The sequence below is a fragment of the Struthio camelus genome, chromosome 1 (genome assembly GCF_040807025.1).
Source record: "Struthio camelus isolate bStrCam1 chromosome 1, bStrCam1.hap1, whole genome shotgun sequence".
Lineage (NCBI taxonomy): Eukaryota > Metazoa > Chordata > Aves > Struthioniformes > Struthionidae > Struthio > Struthio camelus.
In genome coordinates this window covers 137,506,647-137,524,447 of record NC_090942.1, presented here as the reverse complement: position 1 = coordinate 137,524,447, position 17,801 = coordinate 137,506,647, and the positions used below count along the sequence as shown (strand labels likewise).

Here is a 17,801-nt window from a genome sequence, read left to right as displayed (position 1 = left end):
AAAATGAACCCTTTTCACCCTTAATACTCATCTTGCCAGCACCTCGACTCCGTCACTAACCCCCAGCTTGCAAAAGCCTGCACCACCTGCTCCCTAGCCCAACTCTCACGTTTCTCCTAGAAAACATGACTGAAAACTACCGAGGCGGTTTGAGGTTTTTTGGGGGGTGGGGGGGGTGCTCGTTTAGGGTTTCCCAGCTGCAGGGGCCGTAGTGCGCGGCGTGCCGCCCCGCGCAGGGGAGGCAGGAAAGCCGTGCGCGCAGACCCCAGCAGAGCAGCTCTGAGGGAAACGCTGCGCGTGCACAGGCCTTGCCAGGCACCTCCGCCAAAGCCCGGAGCTGGGCTCAACGCTGTGAGTGACCCGACCGGCTACCTCACATCCGGGATGCGATCAGGACATTACTATCGGCGGCGGCCACCGTGCGCTTCCCTTTGGCCTCTCCGCCACCCCAACCGCCCTCCTTCCCCGGCCGTTAACGGCCCGTCTGGCCGGGCGCGCATGCGCGCGGCTGCGGAGAGGCCGCAGGGAAAGGCGCCCGTCGGCCCACTGCTCAAGAGCGAGTTGGGGCGGGCGTTGTCTACGCCGTCACTTCGGGGAGAGCTTCGGTTGGCCAAGGAGGCGCGTAGGCGACGGCGGCGGTCACGGGCGCGGCGGGGTTGGGTTGGGTGGCGGTTGAAGGAGACTGGAGGACGGGGGTCCGCGGGAGGTGCCGCCGCCGCCGCCGCTGCTGCCGCTCTCCGCTCCATGCGCAAGATGCTGCTGGCCGCGCTTTCCCGGGTGCTGCAGGGTCCGGCCGCTACCGCCGCCGCGGCGGGCAGGACGGTGAGCGGGGCGCCGCTAGCGGCGGGCTGTAGGCCGTTACGTGCGTCCTCCCCCCGGCCTTGTGTGGCGCGAGCCGGCGTGGCTGGAACGCGCGGGCCCAACGGCCGTAACGGGCGACGCGGGGCGGTTGGGGCTGTCGCGCGCACCCCGGGGAGGAGGGCGAGGCGCGCGGGGCGGGCGCTGCCGGTGGGGCTGGTACCGCCCCCCCCCCCCAGGCCGCTCCCGCCCCTGCGGCACGCGCGTGGCGCGTGGGCTTGCGCGGCCGCTGAGACGGGGACACGGCTGGCAGATAACGGCTGCGCCGGGCTGAACCCGGCGATACGTTATCGCTGCTGGGAGAGTGTTGGCAAACATGATAGCTGTAATATTTTTGTCCTTTGGGAATGTCCCAAATACCAAGGTTTGGCGTCCAGGGTACTTGGTTCCAGCAGCAAGTTTGTTTCCTCCCCCTTCCCCCCCCCCCCCCTTAAAGTAATACTCAAAACTGGCTGGTGAGTGTAGGAGTTTCCTTTATACATTTTTTTTCTTACCTTTTACAAGCAGTGCTAAAATATCATAAATGATAATACTATGCACATTTAAAATCCATGTAGGGTTTTTTCCCCCTTATTTCTGATATAAAGAGAAATCAACTAGTTGTAGCCTGTATGTTATTACATAATGGCTGAATATGCCTTGCTCCATGTAACTGCAGCGCTGAGTGGAGCGTGAGCTAGATGCCACTTGAAAACTGGTGGTGAGAGCTGCCTTGTTCCTCTTCCAGCTCTGTGCACAGTCATCTTTTTGATAGGTATTTTTGTGATATTAAAAAAAAAAAGGGTGTTTTTTGTTTTCTTTAACTCTGCCAGCAAAGGTCAGACCCTGAGCAGTTGTATCATAAATTCAAACACCTGTCCTTCTTTCTTGACCTGCAGTTGTCTTTGCTGTAACAACCTTTTTTTGGATCTTCTTCTGAATTTTTGTTTAAATTCTGTTATTTTTGGCATTATTGTTTCATTTATTGTGTTCTCTCTCTCTCTTATGTGGAACACCTTCAAAATTTACCTTTTCATCCTCTTTGTTCCCTTGTAATAATTGTCTTCCTACAGTGTAGATGTAAGATGTGTTTATGACATTGAATTTTGGATTGTAAAGTGCGTTATAAGTTTGGCAGGGTAAAAATGTTTATATGCAATACTCACTACTGTCCACTTGTCTTCCTTGCATGCTGTGTTGTAGTTGCTTTGGTTACCCTGTCTTCTGTCATGCGTGCTTAAGACTGACTAAATGAGATACCAAAGTACAGACTCTTAACATGTTAATTGGTTCTCTTTTTTAAGTGAAAGACCTTAAAGAAAAGTTTTGGGAATCTGCTCTACATCACATGAGCTATAAGGGACTAGTTTCACAATCTTCTGGAGCTGATCTGACTATGCTGTCACTGAAATGACTGGTCCTGTGCTCATGCTGTCTTCCATCAATGGCAATTAAGTGGCCATGAGAAAAACTAACCCCACTGAAAAGAAAATTGTTAGCGAGATCAAGAAGTTAAGTTCTTTTTGCCAGTGTTAAAGGGCAATTTTTATAATTGGTGGTGAGCTACCTTTGTGTCACTAAGAGGAAAATCTGTTACTGTAGCTCTGTTTGAGATAGCTCGCTTAACCTGAGCTCCTGTCACAGGTGAATCAGCAGGTGGGTGAATAGATTCATGAGGATTGCATTAGAGAGCAGATTCACCAGATCTTCCTGTGTGTGTTGGGACTATATGGAATACATATCTAAAAATAGGTCCTGATTTACAATTAGTATTTGTATTAAAAATTGCATATATGGGTGCCTAAAATTTGTTCCTGACAGCAAGTGCTTGGCCTGCTACTGACATACTGCACTTTCCAAGAAGTTCTAAACTAGATCTATTTTGAATAGCTTAGTAATATAGATTTTTTTGGACTCCCAAGTATGAAAATGTTTATCTTGGATTGTTGTTAAGTATTTATAGCAAAGGTATAAATTATTAAATAAAAAGTAGCCTTATCTATAAGGCAGTATTTTATACCTACTTTGAATGCTGCATTTGCAGTGGGTAGAGATGGATTTCCGTGAGTCAGAGTTTACCTGTAAGGAAACTACCTCTTAGTGTTTTAGTTTGCTAAGAGTTTACTGATTTGTACTCTCCCTTCCGCAAGCCAGTTGTTTTATTGCAGGTACTTACTCTTCTCTTTTTCTTTTTTTCCCTTCCAAATGCTGCTATCATAGGGAGCTGTTAGTGAGGTAAGGCCCAAAAAAATTTTGTCAATATTTGCTTTTGACATTTATACTGGCCATGTGTTAGAACTTTAGTACACACTCCCTAGTGATGTTTTTATATAGTAATCCCAAACTCTTGTACTTCCAGCACTAGGAATAAAATAGCTTTTCTTCAGTGATAATACTGTTACGTCTTGTTAAACAGCTATATAAGTTTAGTTTAAATTAAAAACTGAATATTTAATCTGAGGGGGATTAAATATGAGAGGGTAAAAATAAAATTAGGATTACTAAATCAATTAGGCAGACGAGTAGGCAACCAAGATGAAGTGTGAAGTTTCTCCTGGCTTTTTCCAAAACTTCAGAATGCCTATCAATCTGGCCTTTTTGGAGACATGGAAATGGACATTTATAAATTTAGCTGAAGGTTCGTTCCTTTGAAATTTTGAGAAGAATTCTATGTTTGAACAAGCTACTGAAAATAATGATTCAATAAGCAATATAATTTTGGAGCTAAAGATGAAGTATGTTCCCTGTGTTACGGCCACAGCGTGGTTATGGACAGGTGATCATCATATTTGATGCTGCAGTGAAACTTGTTCAAGTTATTTAAGTTAACTGGGTTAGTTAATAATTTGTGCATGTTGTTTAATACAGAACAGTAATATAACTTTAAACATGCTCCTTGTCTCTCCCCTACTTTCCTGTCTGTATTTCATGTATTTTAGGTATGCCCCCTCTCACGCTTCTGTGTTATTTCTCAGCAGTGGCCATGCTTTTCCCCACTTAAATGATATTCTGTTTCTTTATTATTATCTCCTTGCATTCCCCCAACTTCTCTTCCTATTAAAAGGAAAGAGTGAGAGTAGTTCAACTCTCAGAAATCTGCTGTTTTTTTTTCTAAGAAGTCTTTTGTTGTAGCAAGGTGAAATTCTAATCAGTGCAGAAAGCCACTCAAAATCTGGATTGGCTAAGTTACTATCCATACAGTGAATCTGCCATGTGAGGGGGGGAAATACTTATTTTGATGCTCTTTAAAGTCTTTTGAAGCTTACTGATTTTATTTAGATAATCACAGGTATTAACAATTTAAAATCCTGTTCTGTTTTTCTGTGTTAATTCTAAATATTGGTTTTGAAAGAGTTCTAGCATTTAAATATGTGTACAAAATAAAAATTCTCTGATACTTTAATACTGTGGGGATGCGCTACTGGTTAGTTTGATTCACAAATTACTTCAATTTGGGAGTATTGTTAGAAATGGTGAATTGAGAATTCATGTGGTTCTGCCTGATAATTATCTCTAAATGTTGCTTGTATGCTTTTTTTCTCTCTCTCTCTCTAAGGCATCCCGAGTGATGGTAGCATCGCGTAACTACGCAGATTTTGCAAATGAAGCTACATTTGAAATTAAGGTAAAGAAGCTGAATGCTTACAGAGACATTCTGTGTAAGCATTGTTGTAGATCTTGACATGATGGATTTCACCCCTCGGCTTTTCTGTTATTAAAAATATATATAGTGTTTGAATATCCAGAACCAAACCCCTTAGTACCTGGCATGATTTCTAAATGGAGCTGGAAGTACTGTGCTTGGAAGTATGTAGTAATATTACTTGATTCTCTAGAATGTAAAGTTTTGATTCTTTGCAGCTGTGATATTGCAATACAGCTGGTATAACGGAGTTATGTAGGATGTGAAGAACCTTTTTCTGTTGTGTATGAAGGATATTAATGTTTCCTTAATGCGTTTAAATCAAATAGCTGGTGTTCGCTATCTGTTCTTTTCCCCTTCTCTTTGTTTAAGGAGTCATGGGTTCTGTATCCTAGGCATGTAGCTGTTTGAGGTCCATATGGATTTGGGAGGAAAAAATGGCACCCTTTTTAATGTTTGACTTGGTGCAGCTCAAAAGATGTGCTTGCTATTCTGTCAGCTTTCCACAGTGGTTTTGGCTTTAGGAAAAAGTGAGGCTTTCATTTGCAGTAGCTTTTGTGCTGGCCTTTCATTCAGGAATTGATTCTGGAAAATCCAAATGAAATATTTTGGTTTTCTTTCTACCCACCATCTGTTTGTCCCTGCCAGTAAAGCATTGAAATTGTTTGCCTTGGACAGACTGTTGCTTTAATATAAGCTGTGACCTGTAAAGAAGCATTTAGATCTGTTTATTCTGCACTAAGTAATTTTTTTGGTCTGTTCCACTGAACTTGCATGATTTTTTTTTTTTTTTTTTTTTTTTATGTAGGGGTAACTAAACTCAGCCCTCGGTGCAAACTCAGTATAGCCCATGGTATAGGGAGGAAGTTGTATTGCACACACTGATTCGATTGGCAGGTTGGCTGGGGCAGCAGGGGCTTTTAACTACTTATTACTGAATGTGCCTCAATATTTTGAGCCGTGTTGGTGTGAGGACCTTCCTTTTAGGTACAAATGTAATATGAGGGACTGGGAGATCTGGTTAACGATAGTGCAGGGTGAGGGAATTGTGCAGACTGTCCAGAGAGTTGACTGGAAACTTGTACTTAAAGGGCATCTATGAACTTCGCAAGGTGTACTTTCTGTCCTCATCAGACAACCATTGCGTTGTGTGATACGTGGAAGTCCTGCTTGGTCTGCTCCCCTGGACGTAATTGTACATAAGCCAGCGTGAAATAGCGTGGTATGCTCATGAGGATGCAACCTTGTGGCTTCTCAGCTTGCTTTTCATTGACGCTGCTGCAGGTGCAGTAGGCAAGGGCATGAGTGTAGGACCCTGAACTGGCAGCTCTATGAGAGAATAAGGGACATGAGGAAGCACAGTGCACCCGTTACTATAGGTGGGCAGCGTTCAAGGACCAAGATGAAGTCAGACTTCCAAAGGGAACTTTCACTTATTTGAGGTATTCACCTGTTATAACAATACTTTATAGTATAAAATGCTTCTGCTGGGTTTGGGAAGAGTATCATTCACTGGCATGGAAATACTTAACACTTTTACTAAAGGATTTCTGGGAGAAGTTTAATAGATTACTACCTCTTCTCTTCTTATGGCTTGAGGCTGCCAACAGGCCTGTATATTTTTTTTTATAGGGCTGACACTTGTCATTTGATACTTGAGTGGTTCCAGTAAAAGATACTAGTTTTTGCCCCTGACATATGAGCATCTAGTTCATAGCTTCTATATTTAAAATGAATTAGGAGGTGTAAAAGCTCTGCATAAGAGAAAACTAAGGAAAATGAAAAAAAAAAATTGTATTCTGTATGTTTCTTCCCTACCGCACCAAAGGAGGACAGAGAAAAGGAAAAGGTTCTGGGAGATGCCCCAAAAACTGTACTCTTTGTTCTGTGGTAGAGAAGGTGAGGTCCAGTCTTAGGACTAGATCTTACAAACTGTTTCACAGAAGAAACTCCTTTCAAATAGAGGTAGAGTCTGTAAGTCACCTGGCAGTTTTTGTTTTCTAATGTCATTGTCTCTGGTCTACTATAATATGTAAATTGCTAGTTAAGGTCTTGTTTTACTCATCGGTTCACTAAGCCTCTGTTGCTTTTACTAAGTGTTTGGCAGGCAACAGCCATGGAAATGCGCTTTTTTCAGTATTTTGGGACCATTTTAGTTAATCTATTGCTAGTAGGAACTACAAGGCTTCATTTCAAGAATGGAAATCTATCGTTATTGAAAACAAAGTTTTTCTATAGTGACGTCTGGATTTGGAAGTAGTGCGCAACCTTAATGTTTTATTTTTGCTTAAGCCAGCAAAACCTCAACTTTTTTTTTAAAGACGTATTACAAGCTGAATTTAAAATGGCACGTCGTAAAAACAAAATGTTAATGACATTCATAAATTCAAGAAATAACTACCTGGTCAACTTTGCAGAAGTGTGACCTCCATCGCCTGGAAGAAGGCCCTAGTACCACAGCAGTGCTGACTCGAGAGGAGGGGCTCCATTACTACAAAACAATGCAGACCATACGACGCATGGAATTGAAGTCTGACCAGCTGTATAAGCAGAAGATTATTCGTGGCTTCTGTCACTTGTATGATGGTCAGGTGAGAATTTTTTTTTTTTCTGAGAAGTTTTTTCTTTATAAAGTGTAGTTCACTCTCTTGCCCTGCTTAATGTAGGGGTTTGAGTAGACTAGATAGGAAATTAAGACACCATCTATAGATACTCAGTTCTAAAGTTCTGAGGCTGTAGCTGGATCAGTGATTTCATTATTTCTTTAAATCAGTGTCTGAGTGCATGAAGGAATCCCTAACTTCTTGAGACAACAGTAGGAAGAGAGAGAAAGCAAGATGCTCATTCCCTGCACTCGGCAGATCTTCACATGCAACTGCAGTGTACTAAATTCAGCTTATTTCGCACATCATCCTCATCAAGCTTCACTGATGTTTTTTTGTTCCAGTGCTTCTCAGAGGATGGTATCCACTAAGAAAGCAAGAGCCAGTAGAACTTTGAGCTTCAGTGAAACTTTGCTGTCTGTCCATTCCCCCTTTTTGAATTGCAGTTATTTAGATGTATTGTTTGGGAGGTGCTTGTGGAAGAAGCCTGTGGATCTCTTCAGCCATCCACATCTGTCTGCTTTTGTTAGTTATAGTCAGGACAGAATGGAATGTGGAGGCCAAGGTTCTTATAGCTCCAGCATCAAAGAGAGGCCTTCCTCTGGGTAGAGCATTTCCCTCCATAGGGCAGACTTGGGATTTAAGGCAATCTCCTGTATCTGTGCTTTTCCTGTTTTCTGCTGATACTTGAAGTATGTATGGGGATCCGTAGCTAACCCTTTCCACGCTGCTGGCTGTTGGAGTTGAGTGCTTTTCTTCATTGCTAAGCTTATTTTTCCTTTGTAACAGGAGGCTTGCTGCGTAGGCCTTGAAGTTGCTATAAAGCCTACAGATCATGTGATAACAGCATACAGAGCTCATGGCTTTACTTATGCACGAGGAGTTCCTGTTCGAACAATTCTTGCTGAACTTACAGGTTTGTGCTTAGTAAAATGAGGATTTGGATGCTACTGTGCTTCTGTCAGAATCTTTTCTTCAAATTCAAAATAGTGTTGATGCACCAAGTATTCTGGGGCCTCAGAAGTAATTTAGTGACTTGGCAAAATAAATCAATATTGTGACTTGTTGATGCAGCTGCCTTTTTATTATAAAACATAAATCCCAAGCAGTATTTAACTTGAGAAGTACCAGCACTTAAAGCTCAATTTTATAGATTTTTTCCTTGATACCATAGCCTGCATGTGTTGTGCTACAGCAGCTTGTTTAAATAGAACTTGCAGAAATAGCAATTACATTGCTAGTGGGAGAGATTTTTTCTTGACAAAGCAGAGCATTACCCTCCATAGGGCAGACTTGAATTTTCAGAGCAATGTTGCTGAACTTCGATCTTAGGAAGACTGATAAGTACTGTCCATAATCGTAACCTGAACAGTTTGGGGATAATTTGACTGTAACAACAATATAAATGGTAATCTGGATAGATCTAAGACTTTGTGGAACAGAGAGATGGCTATTTATAAGAAGTTCATAGGTGGAGCAGGCGAGAGAAGAGTGGATCGTCCTCTTTACAGATCTGTGTGCTGATGCCACAAACAAAAAATGAACAGGAAATCTGAAGGCCTTTGTATGCTGTCAGTATTCTGATATAATAAAAACCTGATCTGAGAATTTGGGTACTGGAAACCTTAATATAGGAAAGGACATTCTGGAGGTAGAGAAGTATGTTTTTTCATGCTAAGTGTATGTATATTAATAACGTATATTTGTAACATCCACTGAAGCACAGAATCTTGTGGATGATTGACTTGCCAAGTATCACTAGATACTGGTAAGGGAGAAAGTGAGGAAGGAATCGGTCATGACTGGGGTCTACTGTTGGCTCTGAAACCAGAAATATCAGTGACAATGTTGCATTTTGGTTTTTTGTTTGTTGTTGTTGTTGTTTTTTCCACAGCACAATCTTCTATACTGTTGTGCTTGGTTTTAGGATTTTTGTTTGTTTGTTTTTAATTGGGAAAGAACAGCAGCAGTACAGAGACTATTTCAGGAAATGACATTTGGAGCAAATGTGGCTAATGTGTAAGAATCAATGTCTTAAGTCTGCAGAGAAGACCTAATAACACACAGACAATGCTCCCTAATAACACAAGGACAATACTACTTCCATTATTTTAGGAATACGATGAGATATTCCCACTTATATAGTAGTTTTCCTTCTATATATGGTAACCCAAAAAAGGGGTGGAAACTAGGACCAGCTGAAGTCAGATTTCACTCATTTCACTGGCTGACAATTGATTGTTTGTTTGTGTTTCAGGTCGAAAAGGAGGATGTGTAAAGGGCAAAGGAGGATCGATGCACATGTATACCAAGAACTTTTATGGTGGTAATGGCATTGTTGGTGCTCAGGTATATACATGACTTGTGCTTTAAAACACCAGTTGAATTTCACTAGTGTCCTGTGCCAGTGTTTCCTTTCAGTTTTCATGCTGTGAGCTCATACGCAGCTACCATTGCTCTGTAGCTCTTAAGTCGTATGTTAAGGCTTTACCCTTTATTCAAAGATGAATGAAACAGAGAATATAGTTAATGTTTAGATTTTTGGCTGTAATGCAGATTGGAACAAATAGAAATGGGTTGATAACAACTCTTCATTTGCTGAACACCTCCCTGATATTTTACGGGTGCTTTTTATGGCTGTCTCCAGCTCCTCCAAATATTGTTGTAAAATTTTGCTTTTTCATGTGTTTTGTGATAGGTTCCTCTTGGAGCTGGGATTGCGCTGGCCTGTAAATACTTTGGTAAAAACGAAATCTGTTTGACTTTATATGGGGATGGTGCAGCCAACCAGGTAAGCCAGCTTTGTCTAATGTGGCTTTGTAAGGAAGAGTGTGGCTATGGATAATGGATTTTCCTTCTGTGGGCTCTGCCCATTTACAGCGTAATGACAGAGCACCTTTTGCCCTCTCTCTCTTTAGTATCTGCAATCTGCACAGCATCTGTCTGTGAACTTGCACTAAAGATTTTTATGTTGGGCTAAGTGTCAGGGAGGCTTTATTAAAGGAGTCCACAGATAATTGAAAACCATGCTGGAAATTGAAGACAGGGTGCACCCTCTGTCCTGCAGTTCATTTGCAGTTTTTCTTAGGGCTTTTGTTGTGAAGTGCTCTTCACTGAGATGAATTTCATGTAGGTGGCGGAGCAGCTGGCAAATTTTGGACATCTTAGGCATTCAAGCAGGTGTTGGTGTCTTGGAGGACTGTATAGTCCTCAGAGGAGTGATTCAAGTGAACAGTTGAGAAGTTAATTGCTGGATGCTCTTTACATAACAGCAATGAAGCATGTGCTTGGATTTTCTCCCCCTCCCCCCCCCCAATGTGGGAAAGGGTTTCTAGTTACTATTATTATCTTCTTTCCAGCTGTGCATGGCTCACCTGAGCGTGTCATGGCTTGAAGCCTGTCTACTGTAAGCAGAGCTCTCAAAGACAGAAGTGAAACTGACCATGCTACTGTAGGGAGAGGAGCATTAACTTAGGTTTGTGAAGGCAAAGGGCAGGACAGAGCATCTCGCACAACCACTTATTTTTGACGTTTGAATGGTTATCTGCGCATTGTGGGTACAAAAATTAATCAAGCCAGATGAGAAATTGGTGGTTTACAGTATACTGTTCCCTACTGCTGTGTAATTTTCCGTTTTCTAAACACAGGGAGATTGAAACTTTCGGAGAACCAAGAATTACACTTAAAGCAGCAAGGCTGGTGCAGTGTGGCTGAGCGGGTTTTCATGGCTTCCTAAAATATTTCAATCAAAATCTTAAGGTTTTGTGCTATCCTAACACAGATACTGAATGAGGTTAAAAATTAAATCCTATAAAATATTACAGAATACAAGTATGTTGAGATAACTTTTATGTTGGATTGTATAACTTTCTTCTCTTATTCCTGCTCAGCTGAAGGAAATGGCTAGTTTCAGATCACTTTCAGTACTACAGGTTTACCAGCTAGACCTTTGCAACTGAAAGATTTTCAGTAGAGCCTAATGCTTAAAGTTTGAGCTATCTCTAAATTTTAACTTGCTCCTTTTCATTCAGGGCCAGATATTTGAAACATACAATATGGCAGCCTTGTGGAAGTTGCCTTGTGTATTTATCTGTGAGAATAATCGGTATGGAATGGGAACTTCAGTTGAAAGAGCTGCAGCCAGTACTGACTACTACAAACGAGGAGACTTCATTCCAGGCCTCAGGGCAAGTGCAGTTGTAGCTCTTCTGAGAGAGCGTGAGATCAGTATGTGTGTGTTTGGGGGGTGGAGGGGGGGGCGCTATGTATATGAAAAACACATTATGTCTGTAGATATACATAAAAACAATATTATCTTTACTATTACATATATGATGTGTAATACTATTATACACATTTTATAGATATATTTTACAAAGAAGAATTTGAAAATTAATTCCTGTTGCACTTGCGCACTTTAAATTAACATTTAAAGTTTGTTTCTTGGTATCTTTTTGCATCAACTTGTAGTTTCTGTTTATCAGGTGGATGGCATGGATGTTCTCAGTGTTCGGGAAGCAGCAAAGTTTGCAACTGAGTACTGTAGAGCTGGAAAAGTAAGTCAGTAATCCTCATCATTCCTTTACCATAGATAAAATTTTTAGAAAGGTTATTGCTATATACAAAAATTCCATCTAGCCCATTCTCTGCAGTCTATTGAAACTGTATTTGAGCTTATTTCTTCTTTTTCCCCAGTACTGCACCTGCAAGTACTTGAGTGGTTCTTTAATTTTGTTAGAATTTATTAACAAACAGTTGGTATTAATGAAATTTTTTTGTTTTGTTTTTATTTTTAAATCAAAACCCTGATATCCAGTTGTCTTCTGCTTTCTCCCCCAGTTAAATTTCATTGTGAAAGGTTTTGACTGTTAGGCAATTGTCTTCCCTGTGAAGAGATTAATTTGGGAGGAGCAACAAGGAAAGTAATTATCCTATTTTTATAGCAAAGAGAAAGTGAAGTGAAAAGACTTTGGAAGAATGGATGCATGAACACAAGATTGCATAGTTGTGTGTGTGTGTGTTTTGACATACCTAAAATAGCATAAAAAATAGACAAGATATCAAGACTTCCAGCATTTGTGTGTGTTTGTCATTGAAGTATGATGCATTGCTTCTGAAGATGTTGTTTAATATCTGGTGAAATACTGTTTGTGCTGCGAATGCACAGCATAAAAAGAATAAAATTGATAGAAGAATAAGGTTCTGTGCAGTGAAAGAACAGTCAATTTAAAGTATTTGAGTAACAGTGGAATGACACTGTAAGAGAAGATATTGTTTGATACAACACAGTAAGAGTATGATAACGCTAAACAGAGAACATACATACATATACTTTCATTTGAAAAGAGTTAAAATTCTTTTTTGTTTTTGCTAGCTGTGATAACATTACATAAATGAAAGCGCTTTGAATTAATATCATTCATCATCAGTGGGATTCACTAATAGCAAATACTTCCTGCTGTAACAACAAATTGGTTACTCAGAGTGGTAATACTCTCTATCTTTTTAAGGGTCCTATTCTGATGGAGTTACAGACATATCGTTATCATGGCCACAGTATGAGTGATCCTGGAATCAGGTACTGCTTAAATACTTCCACAGCATTCACTGTGAAGCCAAGTATTGACGATCAAAATTACGAAAAAACAGGTCATGGATTTGATGCTTAAATCAATTGTGAAGTGTATAAAGGTTATGATGAAATCCCTATGATCAATTTGATCACTCATCTCAATCTCATTGCTCGGTAGATAATCAGTGACAGTGTGGCATGCTTATTTTACTTACAGTACTATCAAGTATAGTTTTAAAGCAAGCACTAAGTCAGTTGAACTTCTATACTTTTGGTTAATGATTCTGCACTGAATGTGACTTTATGTGAGGAAAAAACTTTACTGGTGCTATGTTCTCCTAAGTAAGCTTTGACTGGAAAACAATGTGGTTTTCTAGGACTTCTAGATTACGTGAAATCCTGTTAGCTAAAAGTGTAAGAACAGTTTGGAATGTCCAGTCAAACGGAACACGTCTTAAAAATACAAGTATGTAGGCGTAGATAAGACTTGGGTATTGTGCTGTCTGACAAATCTGAATTGATATACATGAAAGAGGTATATCCCAAAGTTTCACTGGAAGGTTGTAGATTGAAAACTTTGAGTTGATTAAACACATCCCTCCCTAAGCCTTCAGACAGTGGATATGTTGTGACCCAACCTAACAGTACACAGGAAGTCATCTAGCCCCAATTGCTTTTTTCCTATGGAAGATAGATAGAAAGTGGGGAATACAGACTCCCATGGTAACTGTCTCAGGCTGGGACTGCTGCTTCTTCCTTGCCTTTCCTATTCAAGCCTCGGTCTACTTTAGCTCTGTCTCCATTCTGAGATCGCAGAAGTGCTCTAGATGTAGCTGTGCCTTCGTTCTTTGATTAATAGTGCTGTGGTTTCATTGCATTCATAACAATTTTTGACAAATGTTTTGGTCACTTTTTTTTTTTTTTTTTTAAAAGGTGAGCTGTGTCCAAGACCTCACCTCTGTTCAAGGATACCACTGACTGATGTTCATGGTTTTGCTTGTTTTTCTAATAGCTATCGTACTAGAGAAGAAATTCAAGAAGTGAGAAGTAAAAGTGATCCCATTACTTTGCTGAAGGACAGAATGATCAACAATAACCTTGCTAGCATTGAAGAATTGAAGGTATAGCTTTAAAGTGATTAAGCAAGCTCTTGTGCATTCAAATGCTAATGAGCTCTGAAAAGGGCATCACACTTCAGTATGCATCTGCGGGGATTTTTTTTTGTTGTTTAAAGATAACTTTTAATCAGTGAAAGTAAAGTGTTGATGCAGACCAGCTAATGAAGGTGCACTGTTCTGGAAGGGCATTTAGCTTTTGGTGCTGAGTGTAACTGTGCGCGTTAGTGTTTTTAATACATCTCCAAAGTCCCCAGGCTTTCTAGGCTCCCTAGAAATAGGGCAAGTCTGGAAGGCAGGGAAGTCAACCTACTGGCTGGTTGCTTTCCCCCTCGGGAGTAACAAATCCTAGTGAAGGATCTGGGAACCCTCTCAGCAAATGTTGTATTTTGATCACTGTTAAAGGGGTGTGAGGAGAAGAAAAAGGGAAAGAGAATGAATTAAGTAAATAGCATAATTTTTAAAAAAGCAACAAAAAAAAAACTTCTAGTCAAATCTCACAAAATGCACAATATAGCTACAACTGGATATAATAATGCTACACTGTTCTCCACCCGTACATCTCTAGACTTATAATCTCAAACTCATATAGAGAGTATGCTAATAAAGTCAAGTTTCTTTAGCAACAGAGAATTTCTATCAAGTAAGTTAAATTTATTGTTTGTGTTTTTCTTCATGCAAAATGTTGATTTTACTTCCCCTAGAAAAAGCAATCATTATTAGCCCTCAGCATTGCTTGCCCATAACATATACTATATTTGCACTATGAGCGTTTTAATAGACAGCTAAGCTATAAACAAAACATGTCATATACTAACCTCTAATAGGTGGCAGTAAGTTTAAGAGTCATTTAATTGAAAAGCCTATCTATCTTATCTTGAGGGTTACACAGCTATAACAGGCAGAGGTTGTATTGTAGATAGATAAGAACAGGTCTTGTAAAGGCTTATATGCATGAAAAAGGTGGTGTTTTCCTTGTAGTCTGCATCCTCTGTGCGCCCTGAGCATGTGTGGTTGAACCAGAGACAAAAATGTAGAAGCTCAGGGAGGTCACATTCTTCTGGCAGTAAGATAACTATTATCTAAAAAAGGGCAAATGCTGCAGTTCAGGAAGAAGGGAGTTTGTACAGGTTTCTGTTCATGTTTCCAGATGCTGTTAACCCTACTTGTGACCAGTACTTCATCAGTGGGTTTAAACTGAAAATTCTGACACTTTTTCTGAGCAGTCTTCTAATAAGCTTCCATTTTTTGCTTTAGGAAATTGATGTGGCCGTAAGGAAGGAGATCGAGGAAGCTGCTCAGTTTGCTACCACTGATCCAGAGCCACCATTGGAAGAATTAGGTCACCACATCTACTTCAATGAGCCACCCTTTGAAGTGCGTGGCCCAAATCAATGGATAAAGTACAAGTCTGTCAGCTAAAGGCCTTTTTATTGGGGGTAACTTACTTATTCTTGTGAATAAGTGAAGGTATTTACAAGAACTATAATGACTCTGAAACAACCCTTAAGCTTATTTAAAAGCTCTTTCAAAAGAGGAGCTTTAAAGATTGCATAGGGAAATCCATCTTATTACGGATTGTCTTAAAGATGCTGGATGTTGCTTCAGCAGGAGCTGAATTAGGAGAAAGCAGTGGTTTATTTAAATTGCTATATATTTGCTTAGTGACTTTTCTTTGGATGGCTGTATGTGTCATGTACAGTATAAAAATATTAAACTTGAACAACATTTATCTGGTCAATTTTTTTTCTAGATGAACCACTTTCAAAAAAGTTCAGTGTTATGTTTCTGCTGCAGAAACATTGCTAAATGAAAGGTATCATACCCAGCTTTTCATAGTAGTTTAGGGAGAGTTGCTTTAATATAAAAAGCTATATACATTTGTCTACGAAGAGGTGACATACATGCTAGAGTGTCATTGCTTCCTGCTCACGCCATCAGAGAGCAGAACTGTAACACATTAAGTTCAGTTTTCAAAATGCTAAATCCAGTTCAGGTGTGGTAACTGCTTTGCAGAAAAGCTTTTTCTCAGCTATTGCTTTATATTTAGTGATGGGTAGCTGACTTCTGCAGTATGGTTTTATTCATGAGGTGCATTAACGCAGACTTAAAAACTTTTACTATTCACTGCATTACACTGAAAGTCAAATAAGCTACATAGTTGTGCAAAACCTGCAAGGCCACAATACATACATACAAATATATATACACATGTAATAATTTAAGTATTAGGAATGTGTCTTTATTTGCTTATTCCTGTTATATATTCTGTTTCCAAAGAATTAACCTTCTGCCTCTGAGGTCTTAGCAGATGTTTGTCGATGGATTAATATTGCATTCCAAATTCTGCAGAGAAGACCACCACTATATGAAGGAGAATTGAAAACAATTAGGAATTACAGTGACAGACTGGGCAGGGGCCACAAAACTCTTCTCTCCATTATTTTAAAGCAAGCAAGAAGTAAAAAATCCAGAAATCATAAGGCGTTACTACCAGGAGTTACTGTGTGACAATACACAGTGAACGCTACACTCCTTTAAGGTTATGGGCAGAACAACATATTTCCTGCCAGCCACAGGGGTAACTGAATGATACTGAAAGGATTTTTTTTTTTTTAAATCAGTAGTGGGTAGGAAAGAAATTCTTTATGCCTGTTTTCCATCTGATTACTTAGTCCTAAAATCGTGGATTCGAATGGTTGGTTCCCAACCTTGATAAATGCCAAAACACAGATGGCATGAAGCACCCTAAGTGCTGTCATTACATAGTTCTGTTAAGATAAGGGAAACGGAAGATAAAGATTAAAATTACCAGTCATTGCCACTCAATTATCACTGACCCATTTAAATATCCTAACTCTCTTAAAAATACTTTTCTAGAAGCTAATTAAGCTCCTAACAGTAAGCTGTTTTCTTACCGTAGTTGCAGATATCGTAAATCATCTTTAGTGATATCATTAAGGACCGCACTGAGAGTATAATCCTCTTCAGCAAACTAAAAGGCAAAGTAAGTTGTTCCTAAATTAAGATTACCACTTCGAAACTAAACTCTCAATGACCTTTATTTTAAGATAGGTTTTTGTTTTGCTTTGTTTTTTACCTTCTTAATTGCATCCAAGTCAGCTCCTTGTTGTTTCAGCCAGTTCATGAGCTCAGGGTCTGCATTCTCTCTAAGGGTTGCTGCAGACCGTTGGGATTCTTTAACAGAATTGACGCCATAGATTAATTCACCTCAAAACCAGGACAAGAGTGATGGATTTAGACTATTTAAGCTTAAAATAGTCTTTTAAACTACCCTGAGCCAAAGCAAATCATCCTTTAAAGGATCAAAGGATACATTTGTGTGCAACTGTCAAAGTACACGATCTCTGCATACCTTCAATGTTACGTTTTAACTGAAGCAAGTGTAAGTCCTGAGTTCTTTGCTCCAAAGATTGTTGTAAGAGGGTCTGATACTCTTTCTCCTTCTGAACTAGGTTTTCCAAAAGCCTGTTAGCATATGAGAGAGAGGTCAAACACAGCCATACCTAGAGCAGATCTAGTTGAAACAAAGTAGTACTTTTAACAACACCCAAAGAATAAGAGTTAGTTACACAATAGCTATGCTCTTAAATAACATCGCCTGTGACTTACAGATTTCATTTTGCTTGTCTGAGACTCAGCTTAGTGGTGGCACATTAAGGCTTGCACCTTCACAGAAGTTAGTAAATATGCTGTAAATGCTCTTCCTATTGTGTGGTTTCAGTGTGTAGAGTTGCTGCCTTTATACTGTAATTTACTAAAAACAATACAACACTGCAGAGTTATATCAGGGACTTTCTGATGATAGATTTACATTTCTGTAGGGAAGAATGGGACCCTCCAATGTTAACACATTGGCAACAGCCTGCAAAATTAGCCCACAGTAAATAGGAAAGGGGCTGTTTGTTTTGAGCTCTGCCTGTGTTAAGTAGCAGGCAGCTCAACCCGTGGATGAGGTAAGAAGCCTTCTGGCCCTTCCTCACAGGAGGCAGTGTCCCCTGCATTTACCT

General features: G+C 40.1%; 2 protein-coding genes across 12 annotated transcripts in view; one reads left to right on the top strand and one right to left on the bottom strand.

Annotated features, from left to right (window-relative positions):
* The first annotated feature begins 369 nt into the window (after positions 1-369).
* PDHA1 (pyruvate dehydrogenase E1 subunit alpha 1) lies at positions 370-15,502 on the top strand. 3 transcript variants are annotated; one of them, XM_068918506.1, is made up of 12 exons: positions 370-822; positions 3,058-3,072; positions 4,394-4,462; positions 6,898-7,071; positions 7,873-7,999; positions 9,341-9,432; positions 9,782-9,874; positions 11,115-11,270; positions 11,568-11,639; positions 12,594-12,661; positions 13,668-13,776; positions 15,028-15,502. In XM_068918506.1, exons 1-12 carry the CDS (start codon positions 385-387, stop codon positions 15,190-15,192), a joined length of 1,578 nt encoding a protein of 525 aa, XP_068774607.1. In that variant the 5' UTR covers positions 370-384; the 3' UTR covers positions 15,193-15,502. The 3 variants fall into 3 exon arrangements, with proteins under 3 accessions (XP_068774607.1, XP_068774624.1, XP_068774616.1); XM_068918523.1 differs by lacking the exon at positions 3,058-3,072; XM_068918515.1 differs by lacking the exon at positions 3,058-3,072 and having other exon boundaries at positions 370-831.
* A 79-nt stretch (positions 15,503-15,581) lies between these two features.
* Positions 15,582-17,801, bottom strand: part of MAP3K15 (mitogen-activated protein kinase kinase kinase 15) — a 93,298-nt gene continuing 91,078 nt past the window's right edge. For 2 of the 9 annotated variants that reach the window (XM_068918474.1, XM_068918482.1), the window contains 4 exons: positions 17,147-17,259; positions 16,871-17,001; positions 16,689-16,765; positions 15,582-16,134 (listed from right to left, as the gene is read on the bottom strand). In XM_068918474.1, the coding sequence (XP_068774575.1) occupies positions 16,053-16,134; positions 16,689-16,765; positions 16,871-17,001; positions 17,147-17,259 (403 nt within the window). In that variant the 3' untranslated portion in view covers positions 15,582-16,052. Of the gene's footprint in view, positions 16,135-16,688; positions 16,789-16,870; positions 17,002-17,146; positions 17,260-17,801 lie in introns of all 9 variants that reach the window. The other 7 variants (XM_068918440.1, XM_068918458.1, XM_068918489.1 and 4 more) reach the window with 6 other exon arrangements.

Coding starts and splice junctions, on each gene's coding strand:
- PDHA1 (XM_068918506.1), top strand. CDS start 385: ATGCGATCAGGACATTACTATCGGCGGCGGCCACCGTGCGCTTCCCTT. Junction 4,463..6,897: donor AAGCTACATTTGAAATTAAG/GTAAAGAAGCTG, acceptor TCAACTTTGCAG/AAGTGTGACCTCCATCGCCT. Junction 12,662..13,667: donor ATGAGTGATCCTGGAATCAG/GTACTGCTTAAA, acceptor TTTTTCTAATAG/CTATCGTACTAGAGAAGAAA.